General features: G+C 54.0%; 4 protein-coding genes across 4 annotated transcripts; 2 read left to right on the top strand and 2 right to left on the bottom strand.

The window, feature by feature from the left end:
- Window positions 1-292: 292 nt before the first annotated feature.
- MONBRDRAFT_34076 (uncharacterized protein) lies at window positions 293-4,362 on the top strand. The gene is made up of 16 exons (XM_001749331.1): window positions 293-475; window positions 568-640; window positions 730-889; window positions 1,005-1,085; window positions 1,186-1,308; window positions 1,411-1,465; window positions 1,629-1,678; window positions 1,802-1,966; window positions 2,341-2,652; window positions 3,111-3,162; window positions 3,262-3,313; window positions 3,395-3,519; window positions 3,623-3,682; window positions 3,785-3,897; window positions 3,973-4,044; window positions 4,130-4,362. The coding sequence occupies exons 1-16, from the start codon at window positions 445-447 to the stop codon at window positions 4,178-4,180; spliced, it is 1,575 nt and encodes a 524-aa protein (XP_001749383.1). The 5' UTR covers window positions 293-444; the 3' UTR covers window positions 4,181-4,362.
- A 356-nt stretch (window positions 4,363-4,718) lies between these two features.
- MONBRDRAFT_28881 (uncharacterized protein) lies at window positions 4,719-6,135 on the bottom strand (the record flags this gene model as incomplete). The annotated part of the gene is made up of 5 exons (XM_001749262.1): window positions 4,719-5,076; window positions 5,169-5,371; window positions 5,457-5,585; window positions 5,704-5,778; window positions 5,878-6,135. 5 exons carry the CDS (start codon window positions 6,133-6,135, stop codon window positions 4,719-4,721), a joined length of 1,023 nt encoding a protein of 340 aa, XP_001749314.1.
- Window positions 6,136-6,458: 323 nt separating this feature from the next.
- MONBRDRAFT_34074 (uncharacterized protein) lies at window positions 6,459-9,250 on the top strand (the record flags this gene model as incomplete). Its single annotated transcript, XM_001749330.1, has 10 exons — window positions 6,459-6,636; window positions 7,115-7,305; window positions 7,640-7,720; window positions 7,876-7,965; window positions 8,072-8,152; window positions 8,223-8,266; window positions 8,354-8,477; window positions 8,590-8,680; window positions 8,773-8,911; window positions 9,013-9,250. 10 exons carry the CDS (start codon window positions 6,459-6,461, stop codon window positions 9,113-9,115), a joined length of 1,122 nt encoding a protein of 373 aa, XP_001749382.1. The 3' UTR covers window positions 9,116-9,250.
- A 2,344-nt stretch (window positions 9,251-11,594) lies between these two features.
- MONBRDRAFT_28879 (uncharacterized protein) lies at window positions 11,595-15,087 on the bottom strand (the record flags this gene model as incomplete). The annotated part of the gene is made up of 15 exons (XM_001749261.1): window positions 11,595-11,841; window positions 11,932-12,054; window positions 12,169-12,383; window positions 12,473-12,565; window positions 12,908-12,981; window positions 13,076-13,178; window positions 13,347-13,476; window positions 13,566-13,636; window positions 13,765-13,845; window positions 13,929-13,973; window positions 14,091-14,240; window positions 14,333-14,407; window positions 14,703-14,782; window positions 14,877-14,946; window positions 15,055-15,087. 15 exons carry the CDS (start codon window positions 15,085-15,087, stop codon window positions 11,595-11,597), a joined length of 1,590 nt encoding a protein of 529 aa, XP_001749313.1.
- Between the last annotated feature and the right edge of the window lie 384 nt (window positions 15,088-15,471).

Below are 15,471 nucleotides of genomic sequence, written 5' to 3'. Positions count from 1 at the left end.
TGCAGAGACCCTCGGCGAGGCTGACTTGTAGACCAGAGACAATGGCTCAAGAAGCAGATAAATGCAGAGAGATGAACGATTGAACGAAACTCTATCGCACAATTGAAGGCATAAGCTCAATTAAACCAGAGACACGCTTTTGACATGATCTTATCTGCAGAGAGAGGGCAATGACAGAGCAATCTGACAGAGAAGGGCTCATGACTGCTTCCCTTTCAAAAAGAATTTAAAACATTCACTGCTTTCGACTCCCGTGCTTGTTTATTTTATTGTCACTGTGTTCGCGTATATAGTCTTCATTAAAAGCAGACGCGACGGCGGTGGCAGCGGCAGATCTTCCTTTCCCCGCCCGCCACCATTGGGGCTGCTCGGGTGGTGTTGCAAAGGGGTGCATTAACAGTAGAAATAGATAAGGAGTGAGGGTGGGGTACAATTCGCATCGCAATGGAACGGTTCGTGGCATCGGCCAGCGATGGTGAGTTTGCGGCGTGGGCCAACATGCAGGAAGGAGATTTGAGCTGGCGGACTGATGAACTCTCATGCGCGTACACTTGTTGTTTTGTGCAGCTACGGAGGACTGCGACGAGAAGTATGATGTGGGGGGCTTGCTGCTGGAGGGCTCCTATGGCCGGGTCTATGAGTGAGTTTGGCACAGCTGCGCCTCGCGCATGTACATCGGCGACGTGAACAGCCTCGAATTCACTACACCCATGTATCGCTTCATGACAGGGCTCACCTTCGAGACGATCCAAGCGTCGTGCTGGCCGTCAAGTGGGCACCCTGGCACACTGTTATATCCAACCTGTCTGCGGGCGACAAGGCTGAGGAAGCCATCCAACGAGAACTCGACATGATGCGGCAACTCCGCGACTGTCCTCACGTGTCTCAGGTCAGCCCAGCGCGCCGAGCAAGCCTCGTACCACAACCGAGCACCAACGTCTGGTTATGCTGCCATGAGCTAACGGCCCAATCCTCTGCTCGTACACGTGTGATATGGAACTCAGATCTTTGACGCCTTTCACTCGGGCCCTGGCGATGATCTTGTGATTGTTATGCGCCTCTACCCGGGGCGCGATCTATACGAGGTATTCTTGCCTGCCTGTTTTCTGTGCCCTGTGGGCAAGGAGAAGGGTCGGCAGGTTGAAGCTGTTTTCGTGGTGCTATTTCATGAATGACGTTGTATAGTATATTGACACGTACAAGAAGAAGGTCGACCATGGTTTCATGCTCCGTGCCCTTCGAGCTGCCTGCAAGGCCCTTGCCTACATGCATGCCCGCAACTTTGTGCACCGTGATGTCAAGATTGAGGTCTGTGGATGCATGTTTTGTTTGCGATGGTCGTGGGATCTCGCACTCTGGTCCTTTGCCCCCATGCTTAGCGCTGCTCGCTTGCCTCTTGATGGGTCACAGAACATCTTTTTACCAGACTACGAATCTGGGGACAGCGCGGTCCTAGGTGACTTTGGTGCGTCTCGGGGGCTGCGCCGTGCTTGCTCGCCCTTGTCTTATCAAAGCGCCGCTTGCTGAATGGGAGGGAGGCCATGCTTGACAAGCTTGAGATCTTGGCGTCTGCTAGTTTCTGCGCTTGGTGCTTTTCTCAATATGACGAAATTAATGGGCGTGTACAGGCTTGGCGCGAGTTTGTGCAGAAAACATGACGTTTAACATCAGCTCCAAGGTAGGCGTGCACTCTCACCGTGAGCTGATACCGAGGGTGCATGTTGTTTCATCTCATGTGCGGGGCGTTTCTTTTGTTTTTTTCTTTTTTATTTTTTGTTTTTTGTGCTCATGGGTCACACAGCCCTACTGGCCACCCGAGTTTTTCCAGCATCAAAACTACAACCATAAGATGGACATTTGGGCGCTTGGGTGTGCGGCCTACGCCTGTGCCAATGAAGCGCGAGCTCCATTCGGCCAAGGGACACCTAGGTCACAGGTCAACTACGTGCAGCTTCAAGGCGCTCAGGTCGCTTGGCATTTGGTACCCGACAGTCATCTCAAAGAATTGGCCACCATGTGCATTCGGGTTGACCCTGAAGAGCGCCCCGAAGCTGCTCATCTCGTCGACGTGATTACAGACTGGGTGGACAAGTAGTTGTGTTGAATTTTTTTTTTTTCCCCGTGGTGCCCTGTGTCCGACCGTATTTGTGTTTGGCCCTTCTTTTTCTCATATCCGTCTTGGTTCGTGCTTTTCTTGCCACCGTAAGCAAGCCGCACAACCAGCCACCACTATTTCAAGCTTGTCTCAGCGAAAAACTGGCCTGTCATACACTCTGAGACAGAGCACCGAAAAGCCCTAAGAGACCGATCTAAACCAGAACCAACCACATCTTCGCGCAGAGAGAGAGGGATCGTGTTAACTCGACTCAACCACACACACTCTCTCTCACAGGTGAAAGTGTGATTACAATCAGACTTTTCAAAATAATTATATTTTTCGCTCGCTCTCTCTCTCTCTCTCTCTTTCTCTCTCTCTCTCTCTCTCTCTCTCTCTCTCTCTCTCTCTCTATCTGTCTCTCTCTCTCTGTGTCTCTCTCTCTCTCTCTCTCTCTCTCTCTCTCTCTTTTTTTGTTTTGTGTGAGCGTCGTCGAGAAACGGCAGCGCACGCGTGTGAACACCGTTGCAGTCGACGTACTGAGAACCAACGCGATGGTGAGTTTGATATGCTGAGCATCTGGCACGGCTGCTCAGGCCTGGGTCCTGGTCATTGGATGTTCGTCAGTCAGCTGGGGGTCACAGTTGTGATGATCGTGGGGTTGCTTTGCCTTGTTGCCAACGACACGCCGTCATTGGTCGAATCGGGGTGGTGAGGCCTGATTGACTCGTGGGCCAGAAGCCTCCCACTGCGCCGTGTTGCAAGAGGATCGGGCGATGGTCTGATGGATACGTTAATCCAACAGACCGCCTTGCTTTTTGTGCACTGGCGCATTTGTCCCTTTGAAACTCGCCTGCGCTGCCCCATGCAACTCTCTGGTTGAGCAACCGATACGAAAGAACAAATTCAGCTGGCCGCCTACTCACGCACAGGCACAATCACCCTTGGCTCTTGACTCGCCTCGATGATACGCTTGGACAGCTGACCGTCGTACCTTGCCTGTCACGTTTCTTAGGGTGCCAGCAACTCTGTTCCCAACTTGCACGACCTCGAGTCCATGACCAATTGTTCGTCTTGTCACGCCACCGTCTTCAGCTCCTTTGCTCGTTTCCTTGCCCCGAAGCCTCGCTCATGACTCGCGTCCCTTCTGGGCCAACCTATTCCAGTCTCGGAGGATGAACTCAAGCGTCTTGGCAAGCGCTTCAAAAAACTCGACAAGTCCGTGCGCGTATCTCCCTGCCCTTGGTTTCATAATGTGGTGACCTCGAGATGATTCTGACACTCGCCACGTACTGTTAGGGATGGCAACGGCACGCTCTCCGTGGCAGAGTTCATGGAAGTGACCGCCCTTCAGCAAAACCCGCTGGTCGAGCGTGTCATTGCGATATTTGATGACAATGGCGATGGCGAGATTGACTTTGAAGGTGCTAAAAGCATCATGTCCAACACAAGTGCCCTGCTGCTCCTCTCGCCTTGACCGAAATTTGCTCACGGCCGTCTGTCCATCACCCGTCGTGCGTATCGCAGAGTTTATCAAGGGCATCTCTCTCTTCACCACGGACGGAGATCGGGATCAGAAGCTGCAGTGTAAGCTTTGCCTGGCGTCTTTTATGCCCAACCAACCCATCACGCTTTAGAGCCCTGGTTTGCTTCGACAGCCACCTGATCCGGCTTGTGCCACCATGACAGTTGCTTTCAAGATTTATGACGTCGACAAAGATGGTTTCATCTCCAATGGCGAGCTCTTCTACGTCCTGAAGCTGATGGTGGGCACCAACCTCAAGGATGATCAGCTTCAACAGGTAGGCTCGAGTGTCGACACGTGTTGTGCACCTTTCTGTGGAATTCTCAGTGCACGACACTTGTTCTGGGCGCAGATTGTCGACAAGACTATCATCTACGCCGATAAGGACGGTGATGGCAAGGTGTCCTTTGATGAGTTTTGCGCCGTACGTCTGCCACGCTTACCCCATGCAACCTTGCCAGAGAGTGCCGTGTTCGAGGCTGACAATACCTGATTCGTTTTTGACTTAGGTGGTGGGCAGCTCAGACGTGGCCAGCACCATGGTTGTGCCTGGCATCTAGTTGTCTTTGGTCTTACCAATCCATCCCCCGGTCTCGTGTTCCCGTGCCCTCTTGTTGTGGTTTGCACACCTTTATGTACGGCCGTTGTTGTGTTTTGTTTGGTTTTTTGAACTGCCATTTCTTGCCTTGCCCAGACGTGAAGGAGGCTTATGCATTTAATCGCTCACAAGATAGTTGCACCTGCGGCCGCTGTTGCTACTGTGTATATTTTTTTTCTTTGCTTTGCGCTCTCCTCGATGCCTTCGTCGTTGCTCTCTTCGCAGCTTCTCTCCGTGCTTCTCTGCCTTTTCTACCCCGCTTTGTGCTCGCCGCGTACAGGAATGTGAGATGACGCCGGCGCAAGCAATTGACACTGAACGATTTGCCAAACACTGATTTGAACCCTTGAGATCGATGGAATTTCGCATGGTGTTAATTCTCACACCGCCTAACACCTAACACACGAGAATTGATATGTCCCATCGGCAAGTGAATCTTGCCATGTGCAAGCCTTGATGGCGTTTTTAAACATGTAAGATGCCGTCCTCGCAAATCAAGCCTAGTCCTTGGCAGGCTGGGCTTCATGCTCAGACGCCATGACTGTGGCCTCAACATGGGCCACGGCATTGATCACGTCTTGGCGATGCCGTGCTGCGTCGGTGTCGTCCTCGGTGTCACTCCCACCGTTGCTGCTCACGCCTGCCTCGGCCTCGCTTTCGTATTCGGTGTCTGTGCTGCGGTCATCGCCACCCTTGGCCTCGGCTGAGGAGCGATCGGTCGGGTCCAGAGGCAGCGGTGCCCGTTCGCGCCATTTTTCGGGCAGCAGGGCCTCAAAGTCACTGGCCCACCCTAGGCCGCGAGCCAAATGCCACACCCCGTCATCGCAAGATCCCAAATAACGCGCATCTCGATTCGTTCTGTTGGCAACGCAGCCGTGACAGATGAGGTGAGACGCTGACCAAGTGCTGCAGGTCTGGTGAGAACGATTGGATGGAAATACCAAACGCACCGAATAAAGTCAAAGCCATCGGGATTGAGGATGTCACGCTCGCCAACACTGTCGCGATTGATGAGGAGTCGTGGTACCTCGGGCTTGGGCATGGTCGCCAAGCCGGCAAAGGGATGAACAGTGAGCGAAGTACCGAGCACGATCAAAAGATCGCACTTTTCGAAATCCTCGCTCACAAGCTGACCAAATCGGCGAGGTAGATCCTGCACAGGACACCGAGTCAAGCGGCAATGAGATATTTGCAGGACTAGCAAATTGGAGAGCGTATCAGGAAGAGGCCATGCACACCTCGCCAAAAAAAACGATGGAGGGCTTGACAATGCCCCCACAGCTTTCACAGCGTGGCACGGCATCCTTGTCAATTTGTGATTTGACCCATTCTGTGTCATGACGGTGACTGCAGTCGATGCACGCCGCCTAAATGCCCGGGACGAAGATCCCGTACCCAAAAAGAAGGCGATAAAGCAGGTGCGTCATGAGCTCCATGTGCGAAATGAGCTCCATGTGCGGCGCAGCAAGTTTCAAGTGTACGTACCTGGGCAAAAGAGCCATGCGCTTCCACGAGCAAGTCATCACGGACGCCCGCAGCCCGTTCCAAGGTATCAATGTTCTACGTGGCGAGGGGATCCCGACGCGGTCGCGCAAGGATGGACATGGTCATTGAGAAGATAAGGGAGGCCCAACATCATCGCAAGGACATGGTCCCAACCTGGGTGTAGTGCCGTAAGAGGACGCCTTTGTCCTGCAGCAGCTTGATAAAGTAGTGGCAGGGGGTCGGGTCAAAGTTGCCAGGATAGAGCTCTTTGGCCAAGGTGAAAAAGGCCTCGGGCTTGGAGCGCAGGTAATCCAAAGTAAAGATGGCCTCTGGATATGGCAGATCGTATTTTTGCAGGTTGTCGTAGAGGCCTGTGCCTGGAGACCGAAAATCGGGAATGCCGGCTGAAGTCGAGATGCCGGCGCCGGCCATAGTGACAACGTTTTTGCCTGTGTGTGGTGTCAGGGAAACGGTAGACGGTGAGTGAGGGTTGCATCGCGTAAGGGTAGCATAAGCACGGTGGGTCTGGTACTGGGCTGAGCCATGTTGCTTCGATCACAAGGCAGGCGAGCTTCACACCATACATTGATGTTTATTGATGTATTCAATGGCTGCATGAATCGTAATGTCGGACAGGAGCGAAGGGCTCGCGTCGGCCTCGCCATCTTGGCCGCCGTTGAACAGCTAAAAGTGAGGACGCGAGTGCCCAGTGCGGGGTCAGGTCGAGAGAGGCAAGTCATTTCAATGGCTAAAGTATGCAGGTGCGTACCCACCTCACTCAGGCGATCCTGCAGGGCTTGCATGCCAAAAAGAGCCATGGTCCGGGTGGTGATGCCGTGAGGCCAACAGGAAGGAAGGCTCAGTCGAGTGTCGCGGTAGCCAGCCGTACGGTGGCGCTGCACTGCCGCCAATTGCAAGGACAGCCGACACCAGGTGCGGGATGCAGGGCGGATAAGCAGGGCCGAGCTCAAGAACATGTGGCTATCCGCACACTTTGCCAAGACCTATGCACGCACATGTCGCCCGTCCGTGAGCCCTCAAGGCGACAAACAACGCGAACGCATTGCCATTTTCAGTCCATTTTCTCCACATATGGCGCTCGAACCCTCTCTCCTTCTCTCCCTCTACCCCCCCCCCCTCCGCTGATTCTCTCCTCTGATCGCACCCCCCCCCCTGCCCGTGCCTCTCCGTCTGTCTCTCCCGCCGCCGCCGCCGGCGGCGCTGCCATTGCGCGTGACGCATGCACACACGCTGTGGGGCTGACATTGATACCAACCTCTGAAACATCAGCAAAAAGCAAGCGAATGGCCGAGCTCCGTGCCTCACTCCCACTCAACTCTCTATCAACAAGAGGGCAAGCTGCACAAAACGGCTGACAATGAAGTCACTCTCACTGATTTCGACCTTTGAGTGACTAACTTGATATGGTCACTCGTTTCACGTGCTGTGCTTTCGTTCAACGTTGACGTTGCACATCTCTCTCTCTCTCTCTCTCTCTCTCTCTCTCTCTCTCTCTCTCTCTCTCTCTCTCTCTCTCTCTCTCTCTCTCTCTCTCTCTCTCTCTCTCTCTCTCTCTCGTTTTGCGATTTCTCGCGGTTGAAGGTACGAGAAATGGCAGTGGCAGTGGGAGCGCGCGCGCGCGCGCTCTCNGTCTCTCTCTCTCTGCTTCTGCTCCTTCTGCATCTGTCTATCAGTGTGTGGGAAGGTGGGGTTTCGTGGACGTGCATTTATGGAGAGGCGCCATGCGGTCAAGCGCGATCGGAACAAGCTTTTGAATTCACTCGTTGACTCGTCTCGCGCCTCCAAAAGTAGCGGCCTTTGCCGTCCCGCCCCTCGCTTTCCACGTGCACGGCGAGCAATGCTGCCCATGAAAGCCCGTTCGCCTTTTGACCTTTTTTTTTCGTAATACGCTCTTTGCAAAATTCATGGCTGCCAGTATGGCGAGACCCTCAAGCCCGTCGCACGTGTCATGCTGCTCGCCACCTTTATCGATGATGGCTTTCGCATGCTGCTCCAGGTCTGAGCACCCACGCATCTCACCGCTCCTCCCTCTCACTTTTTTGTGTTATGCTATGGGCGCACATTTTGCGGGGGGAAGGGTGCAGCAGGTTCTTGATGTTGTATCAGTTGTCCATTGCTCATGGCGGTCCTTGCTTCCCCTCTCTGATCTAGTTTAACGACCAAGCAACCTACGTGCGCAACTCCTGGAATTGTGGTGGCTTTATCGCATATTCGCTCATCATCATCAACCTTGTTCTCCAGGTTAGTCCACGAGCCCGCCCGAGCACCGATGCGTTTTCGTGGTCTTGCAACTCGCTCTCACCACGCGATCGCCCTCATCCCCATGGCCTGCTATGCATGACTGCAGTTGGGTCCTGCGGCCATGATCCTGATGCGTCAGAAAGTCAACATTGCCGTCGGTTGCCTCTTTGGAGTCGTGATTCTGCAGGTCAGTGTGCCATGGCCCTCCATATCAAACCCCAACCCCGACCGATAGACTCACACTTGTCCCGGTGTAGATGATCATGTACCAGGTTTTGTGGGATTTCCGGTTCCTGGTCCGGTGAGGTAGCTTGACACCCGTGCGCGCCACGCCTGTACCATGGCCATGCTCATGTCGCTGCACTATGGGCTGGATTTCGTGTCATAGGAGCGTGTCCGTGACGGGTGGTCTTCTTTTTCTTTTGGCCGAGGGCAGCTCCGAGGCCAAGCGTGTCTTCGCCCTTTTGCCCGGCATGGAAACCAAGGAGGAACGTCAGAGTAACGTCTTGCAGGTACATATGGCAAAACGCTCACCGCTCATCCCAACCCTAGCTTATACCTGAACGTCTGCCACCCTTGAGCCTGGTTCACTTTGCCCAAGTGCCCTCTCGTATCTACCTCTAGCTCGCGGGTCGTGTCTTGATTGGCATGATGTTTGTGCCCCTGATCAAATTTGACTCATGGCTGCGTATCTTCCTTGAGCTCATCGCCGTTGGTAAGAATCATCCCTTTTTGCGCCCCTCCCGCTCCCTCCCACCCCCGGATCTGCCCTCAACTCATCTTTGATTGACTTTCCGTCTCGTGTAGCCCTGCTGATCATGGTGTACATTGGGTTTGAAACCAAGTTGGCTGCCACCGCCCTGGTCTTCCTGTTGGCTGTTGAAAACATGATCCTGAATAATTTCTGGAGCTATCGCGTAGGCAGCCACACTTTTGATTTCAAGATGTACGCTCCTGCCGCTCCTGCCCATGTTTCTTTCTGCACTTCGGTCCGCCAGCTCGCTCTCTCACTGCCGCCTGCTCCTTCTTGAATGGTGTTTGTATTAGTTACGATTTCTTTCAGACAGTGTCCGTCATGGGTGGCTTGCTCATGATCACCATCTTGGGCCCAGGAGGGTTCAGTCTTGATCAGCGGAAAAAGTCCATGTAAAGCCACCCATCTTTTCTTTCTTTTTTTTTTTCCTACCCCCTCCCCTTCCTTGTTTCTTATCCTTACCGACTGCCACGCACACGCGCGTGTCCAAACACCACACTGATTGCTTTCGATTACGAGCATGGTGAAATTAACAAAAAAAAAAAAAAAGCGCCACACTGTGGCCTCGACTTCAATCATTGCTCCTCGCTCGCTCGCGAAGAAGCTGACAACTCAAGCCTGGAGAAAGCATCATCAAGTCGCCGAGACTTCTCCACCGCCCACAACGATGAAACCCTGGTCCGCTTCATCGGGAGGCACAACTGCCAGGGTCTCCACAGTTGCATCTGGTGCAGGACGAGCCAGTGGCTCGAGTGAGGCGGGCCAACGTCGCCGCGTCTGCTCCCACAGATCAGCCTGACCAAAGCAACAACCAACGATGCATTGTAGGACTAGGGCCCGTTGCCGGTCAAGGCGAGGGCAGCTCTGTGAATGACACGAGGAAACACACAGCAGCAAATGCACGTCAGCCTGCGCAGGTCTACCCCTCCTTGTGCATGTGGCATAGGGCCCAATGCATGGCTGGAAGCGAGAACGCAAACACACACACACACACACACCTCCTCCTTCAGGATGTTGTCAAGTCGCCGATAGAGACGACGCGTCGACGCCATACAAGTGGCATTCATCAAGTCACGCTCAAAGAGAGTCAACACTGCGTAAAGCCAAGTGGAGGTCCACGCTGGCACTGACGCCGGTGGCAGCCACCCGATCAAGTGATGAAACAGCTGTCCGACCACGGGCTGGGGGTAGTGGGCTAGCTCCTTAAGCCGGGGAATAGGAAAGCTCTGTTTGATATCTGGCGTCGCAGCCTCGAGATGAGGCGTTGCTTCCACCCCTGGGTTGCCCTCTAAGTTGAAGATGAAGGGAGCACATCAGCGACGCGCATGAGTGCTTTGGGCGGCTCGAGCTGGATGCCCACGGGCGCGTGGCTGCATTTCCATGAGGACTGACCCGGATCGGGTGTTTCCTCCCGCTTACCACGCTTGGCAGCGGGTTCACACGACTCGCTGGCAGCACCATCTACCCGCCCTGCTGTGCCGTCCGCTGACATTGCAGGTCCCGACTTTGGCGCGGTAGATTTGGTCACTCCCTCACACTTGCGACGCCATGCCTCGTGGTTGTTGGGCTTGGGCTGAGTGCACGGAGCAAGGCGTTGCAATGTCAAACATGAGCAGTCCGAGTACAGTATCATCGCCGCTCATCCCCTATTGGTACATGTCGAGCCTCCACTTACCCATGATACGGTCGTCGGAGTCCCTGCGCTTTCGAACGCTGCTCGCAGCTCTGCAGCACGCTGAACGCCGTTGATGTGAGTGATAAACAGGGTGCCACTCGTGTAACCAGCACGTCAAGCAACATGACTCAGTCTGATGACATACCCGGCTAGCAGCAAAGAAATCGGCTGTTACCCGAGCTTGCCAGCGCCGAGCCGGTTGCCTCCGACGCGGGAGCTGAGCGCTATGCTCTGCAGGCTCGCTGGACGTCGGGGTGCTGGCGCCATCGTGGCATGTGGTACTCGCAACAACCACCGGGTCGGGTGCCACAAAGACATTGTCCATGGCCGCTGCTTGCAGCCTGCAACACGCGAGTACGGATCGTGTGAGCCGTTGATCAACGATGTAGTCACACCCCGTCTGGCGTTGGCTGGGGGCGCTCAGGGTCATTACCGAACAGAAACCAGATATTCCTCTGCAGTTTGTGGGACACCGTTCTGTCGAGCCAAGCGTGCCTCCAACTCTTTAACCCGACTGTTGGGCAGCCACAGTGCAGGGCGCGGAGCCATTTCATCCTGCGGTGTCGGAGACGCACTCCCCTGCGCTGCTTCGGCCCAGCTGGCTGCCATCTTGCGCAGTCTGTGAGCTATCGCTTCTTCAAATAAAAATGAGAACGTCGAACAACGGATGTCATTTCTGGGTAATTAATCGCTAATTTTGCTTTAATTTCTCTCACTATTTTTTTCCTGTGGTTTTTTTTTTTTTTTTCTTATAAACATCTGGCGTCATGACACGAGCCTCTGGTCGTGCGTCAGCTCAAGGGCGCTTATGTGTGCATGTGCGCAGTGGTGCTCGTTGCTTCTTGGTCGGTGACCGAGAGTGTCCCGCGTGTGTTCTCGTGTTTCTTTGGGCCAACACTCCTTTATTGAAACATTGACAGTACAGTACCACTGACCGAACTGGGGCTTGCAGGTACGCCCCTCTTTAAGTAAAGAACACGGTTGTTGTGGCCCACACGGAGCATGCCTGGCCGTGGACCGAGTGTCAACGACCACACGCAGGCCATACAGGTGGGCTGTTATTGTGACAGTACCAGTGTTGTATCTCATCAATTCAAGTTTATTACACAGGAGGGGCGCCACGGGAAAGTCGCAAACATAGCATCTCAACCGTCCGCCCAAACGATTGCCTTGCCGTCACGGCCGACCGAAACCAGAGCCTCACCATCCGGGCTCCAAGCGCAAGCCATCGCAGGGCCCCTGCAATGCAACACAGATGCATGAGCCATTTGAACACTTGGCCGCAAGGACGCCGTTCGGTGTCGGCAGGTGAGCATGGGAGGGAATGGCAAGATGCACGCACGAGTGGGCGTTGTCGCGCAGTGTCGACTCGAGGCTGTTGGAGCGCACGTTCCAAAGATGTACATGACCTTGCATAGTGCCCTGTGCAATATGATCGCCGAGCGCGCTACAACAAGCGCACCATGAGACGTGCTGAACCAGCCGAAGAGCTCGAAGTAGAACATGCGCCGTGACGAGATGGTAGCCCCGCCTGTACCTCATCGCCACAGGGCCACTGCTGCCGCGATCCTCCAGAGGGCCAAACTTCTTCACCACTTCAAGACTGTAGAGGTCAAGCATGGTAATGCCTCCATCCTTGCCCACTGCCAAGGCCTTGCTCCTACACAAACACCCGCAAGGGTTGTTGATCAGCACACCACTCCCCGCGCAGCAACACAGGCACATTCACCAAAAAGCAGCGCACAAGCAGAGCACAACAGGCCCATGCACGCACCGGTCGGGCGAGAGCGTGAGCGAGTGAACGGGGTCTTCATGCCCTATGGCCACCTCACGTTGAGGCTTTTTGCTTCGCACGCGAGTGTCCCACTCCCGCAGTTTGCGGTCAAAATGAACAGTTAGGAAGCGCGAGGCCTCGTGGCAAGCCACATGCAGAGCCGTCGAGGCCACCATGTACGTCGTTTCTGACATCCCGCGCACCGTGTTCCAGACCTAAGGGAAAGCACGCCAGTCATGGTAAGCAAAGCTGGCATGCCCCCTAAAACGTCCCATAGATCGCAGTCGACGGATCAGGTACCGACCTTGATGGTGCGGTCCTGGCTACTGCTTACGACATGCGTCGAGTCTAGGTAGCGCGCGGCATATACTTTGTCGCTGTGTCCGGTCAGCTTGTGCTGTGGGGTATTAGGTGCACGACCATGATGAAGCATAGGGCAAGTGAAGATATGCTTAAAGTAAGGATGCCATGTGGAAGCAGCGCACGCGAATTGCTCACCAGGCTGCGGCCGGTTGATAACTGCCACACCATCAGACTCTTATCATTTGAACCTGTCACCAGCTGTCACCAGTTTCCGCATATCAAGACGCGTCCAAAAGTACAAAACAAAACACCAAACCAAGCAACAGAGAAACGGGAGGGGAGTCAAGTTGAGCAAAGGCACAGCGATGAGTCGATAAGGAGGGTAGATGATCAGGTTGGCAACACGAGAGCTGCAACCAGCGTCAACGGCACTCACGTGCTCGCCAGACAGGCTGTAGTCCAAATCAATGACGGTTCCACTATGTCCCGTCAGCGTGCTGATGCAGTTGCCTGACACGAGGCAAGAGAAGGCCATCAAATACAGAGAATAACATGGGCGCAGGGACAGCAGTCTACAGTTCAAGGTTCACATTGCTGAGCTCACCAGTTTTGGTCCAAATTCGAACCAGTTTGTCAGCCCCACCAGTGGCAAACGAGCCCGAACTTGGATGCCAAGCAGCACAGTGGACCTCGCTCGTGTGAGCATCCTGACATGGGCAACGGCAACACACGAGTCAGGTGGCATACCAGCTGCTTTTTCAAACAACTTTAAAAAGCCGTTGCAAACCAGTCGTGCATTAACACAACCGCAGCAAGTTTGATTTGGCCAAAATCAAGATCAAATTTTGGCAAGAACATGCGCCTGGCCTACTCACCAAGCGATGAGCAGCCCGGCTCGGGATGCCTGTTTTGAGAAACGGCGTTGATGTCGAAGCAAATTCGTCAATGGTGGGCATCTCTCGAGCAGCTTCCTGGATATCCATGGCAATGCGCGCTTGACGCTCTCTATACAAGGAGCAAGAGAAAGAAACAAACGTTTAAATCTCGGTTTGATCCAAAGGTGCACAAGCAGGTTGCAAAGGTGGCCGACGAACCGCTGAAGGGCTTCATTGAGCTCATTTTGAAGATTGACTTGCTGCTGTTTGATTTCCATGACACGGGCCAGCTGTGCAACAGAGTAAGCGGGCCCAAATAAAACATCATCGTGAACTGACTGCTCAATGCTGTGGGCGGATAGCTTCAGGGCGGCCACACATCAATCAAGAGCGGGTGTTAAGGGCTTGAATTACAAACCAGCTCGTCACGCTCGCGGACAGCGGCCTGGTACTTCTTTGCCTCTTCTTCGTCTTTGTTCGCGGCCGCCGCGAATTCCATCTACAGCACAAGCAAGCACCAGACAAATAGCCAAGTTACTGTGGAAGGTCTCCCAAGCTGGGTGCAGCAAGTGTGCAGCTTACCGAGAGAGCCACCAGCTCGTCGTGAAGTGTTTGTGACTTGATGCGCTACACAGAGGTTCATGAATGCATTGGCACAGTCAACGCTTTATAAGGGCACAAAAAGGCAGCCAATCTTTGACAGGAACTTTTTTCATGTCCATGCGGGAACAAACGTAATCGCACCTCCTGCTTGATCTCTTGTTGAAGCTTTCTCACGGCATCAGCGCGCTCATCACGCTGCGCTTCAACCATTTCGAGCTGTTCCTGCAAATCCTTGACCTGTTCGGCCAGGCGTTGGGCATGGCGTAGGGCTTCATTCTCGCGATTCGAAGCCTGCGCACATTTACAGGCGCATGCGACGGGTGAAATTTTTTACGAGCGCGATTCGTGCCACAGCCAAGCGTGCGCGCTTAAGAGCCTCGCACCTCACTCCGCTCTTGATAAAGTTTGACAAGTTGTGCGTTGAGGTCATTGACTTCATTCTCAAGACGCGAGACGTGCTACAAATAGCAAATGGGCGGCATACACGGTTGGTCAGAAGCCGTTGTCCGGATCCGCAAGCAAGCGATCATTGGACAAGACCTTGGTACTACTATCGCGCCGATGCGATTCTGTTCCATTGGTAGTTGCGCCAAGTGTCGACTGTTGGCGGCGCATTTCGGCAAACCGCTGGGGAGCAATGGCGCGGCAAAGTCGGATCAAACTCAAATCAGACAAGCATGGCTTGTTGCAATACAGGAGCGAGCCTACTGTCGTCCGTGATCCGTGGACAGGGGAGGGGGAATCACCACCTACTTCTTGCACCTCTACAACTTCACGACGAGCCTTTTCGGCATCGCTACGCAGCGTGCGGCACTGTTCGCGCAGCCGCATTTCTATTCGACAGCAGCATCGATCATACATATTGAGAGCAAGCTCTCTCTGGGTGCGCTTTGGAGGAGCGGGTTGCGGCCAGGCGCAAACGGCTACCATTGCGGATGAAGGCAGCCAAGGTTTGGAGTCTCTGGTCGCGCGCGATGAGGCGCTGGCGGATGGTTGTCTGCATTTGCGTTTGCCACGATCAGCGGAATGAGGTACATGTTGCATATGTGACTTCGATGCTTTCTTGGGCTCATCGAGATACGCATCAGTCGGCGTCAACGCTCACCTTCCATGCGGGCAGCTCTTCAAGGGCGGCCATGTTGGCGATCAGTCTAGGGCACAGAGGTGCATGGATTTCTTCGGCGCCAAAGCAAAACGAGCAGGGCCTACGCCTGCTCTTATACGCGTGGCCCAACTCGAGGGCGCAGGTCGGAGACCCCCAGATCACACACAACAACACGGCTCCTCTCTCTCAAGCAACTCAAGCAGAAGCCAACTAAAAGAGAGAGAGTGAGAGAGAGAGAGAGAGAGAGAGAGAGATGAATTAGGGAGAGATGATGATGAAGAGAGAAACAGAGAGAGAGAGAGAAAGAAAGGAAAAGCACAACTACCACAGAGAGTTAAAGAGAGAGAGAGAGAGAGATCAAAAAAATTTTTAAAAAAGGAAAAAGGAGGCACAAAGTTCGATGAAGGGACATTCAGA

Source organism: Monosiga brevicollis, genomic scaffold (assembly GCF_000002865.3).
Source record: "Monosiga brevicollis MX1 MONBRscaffold_29 genomic scaffold, whole genome shotgun sequence".
Taxonomy (NCBI): domain Eukaryota; class Choanoflagellata; order Craspedida; family Salpingoecidae; genus Monosiga; species Monosiga brevicollis.
The sequence above is the reverse complement of the archived record's forward strand: the minus strand, read 5'-3'. Positions and strand labels throughout refer to the sequence as shown.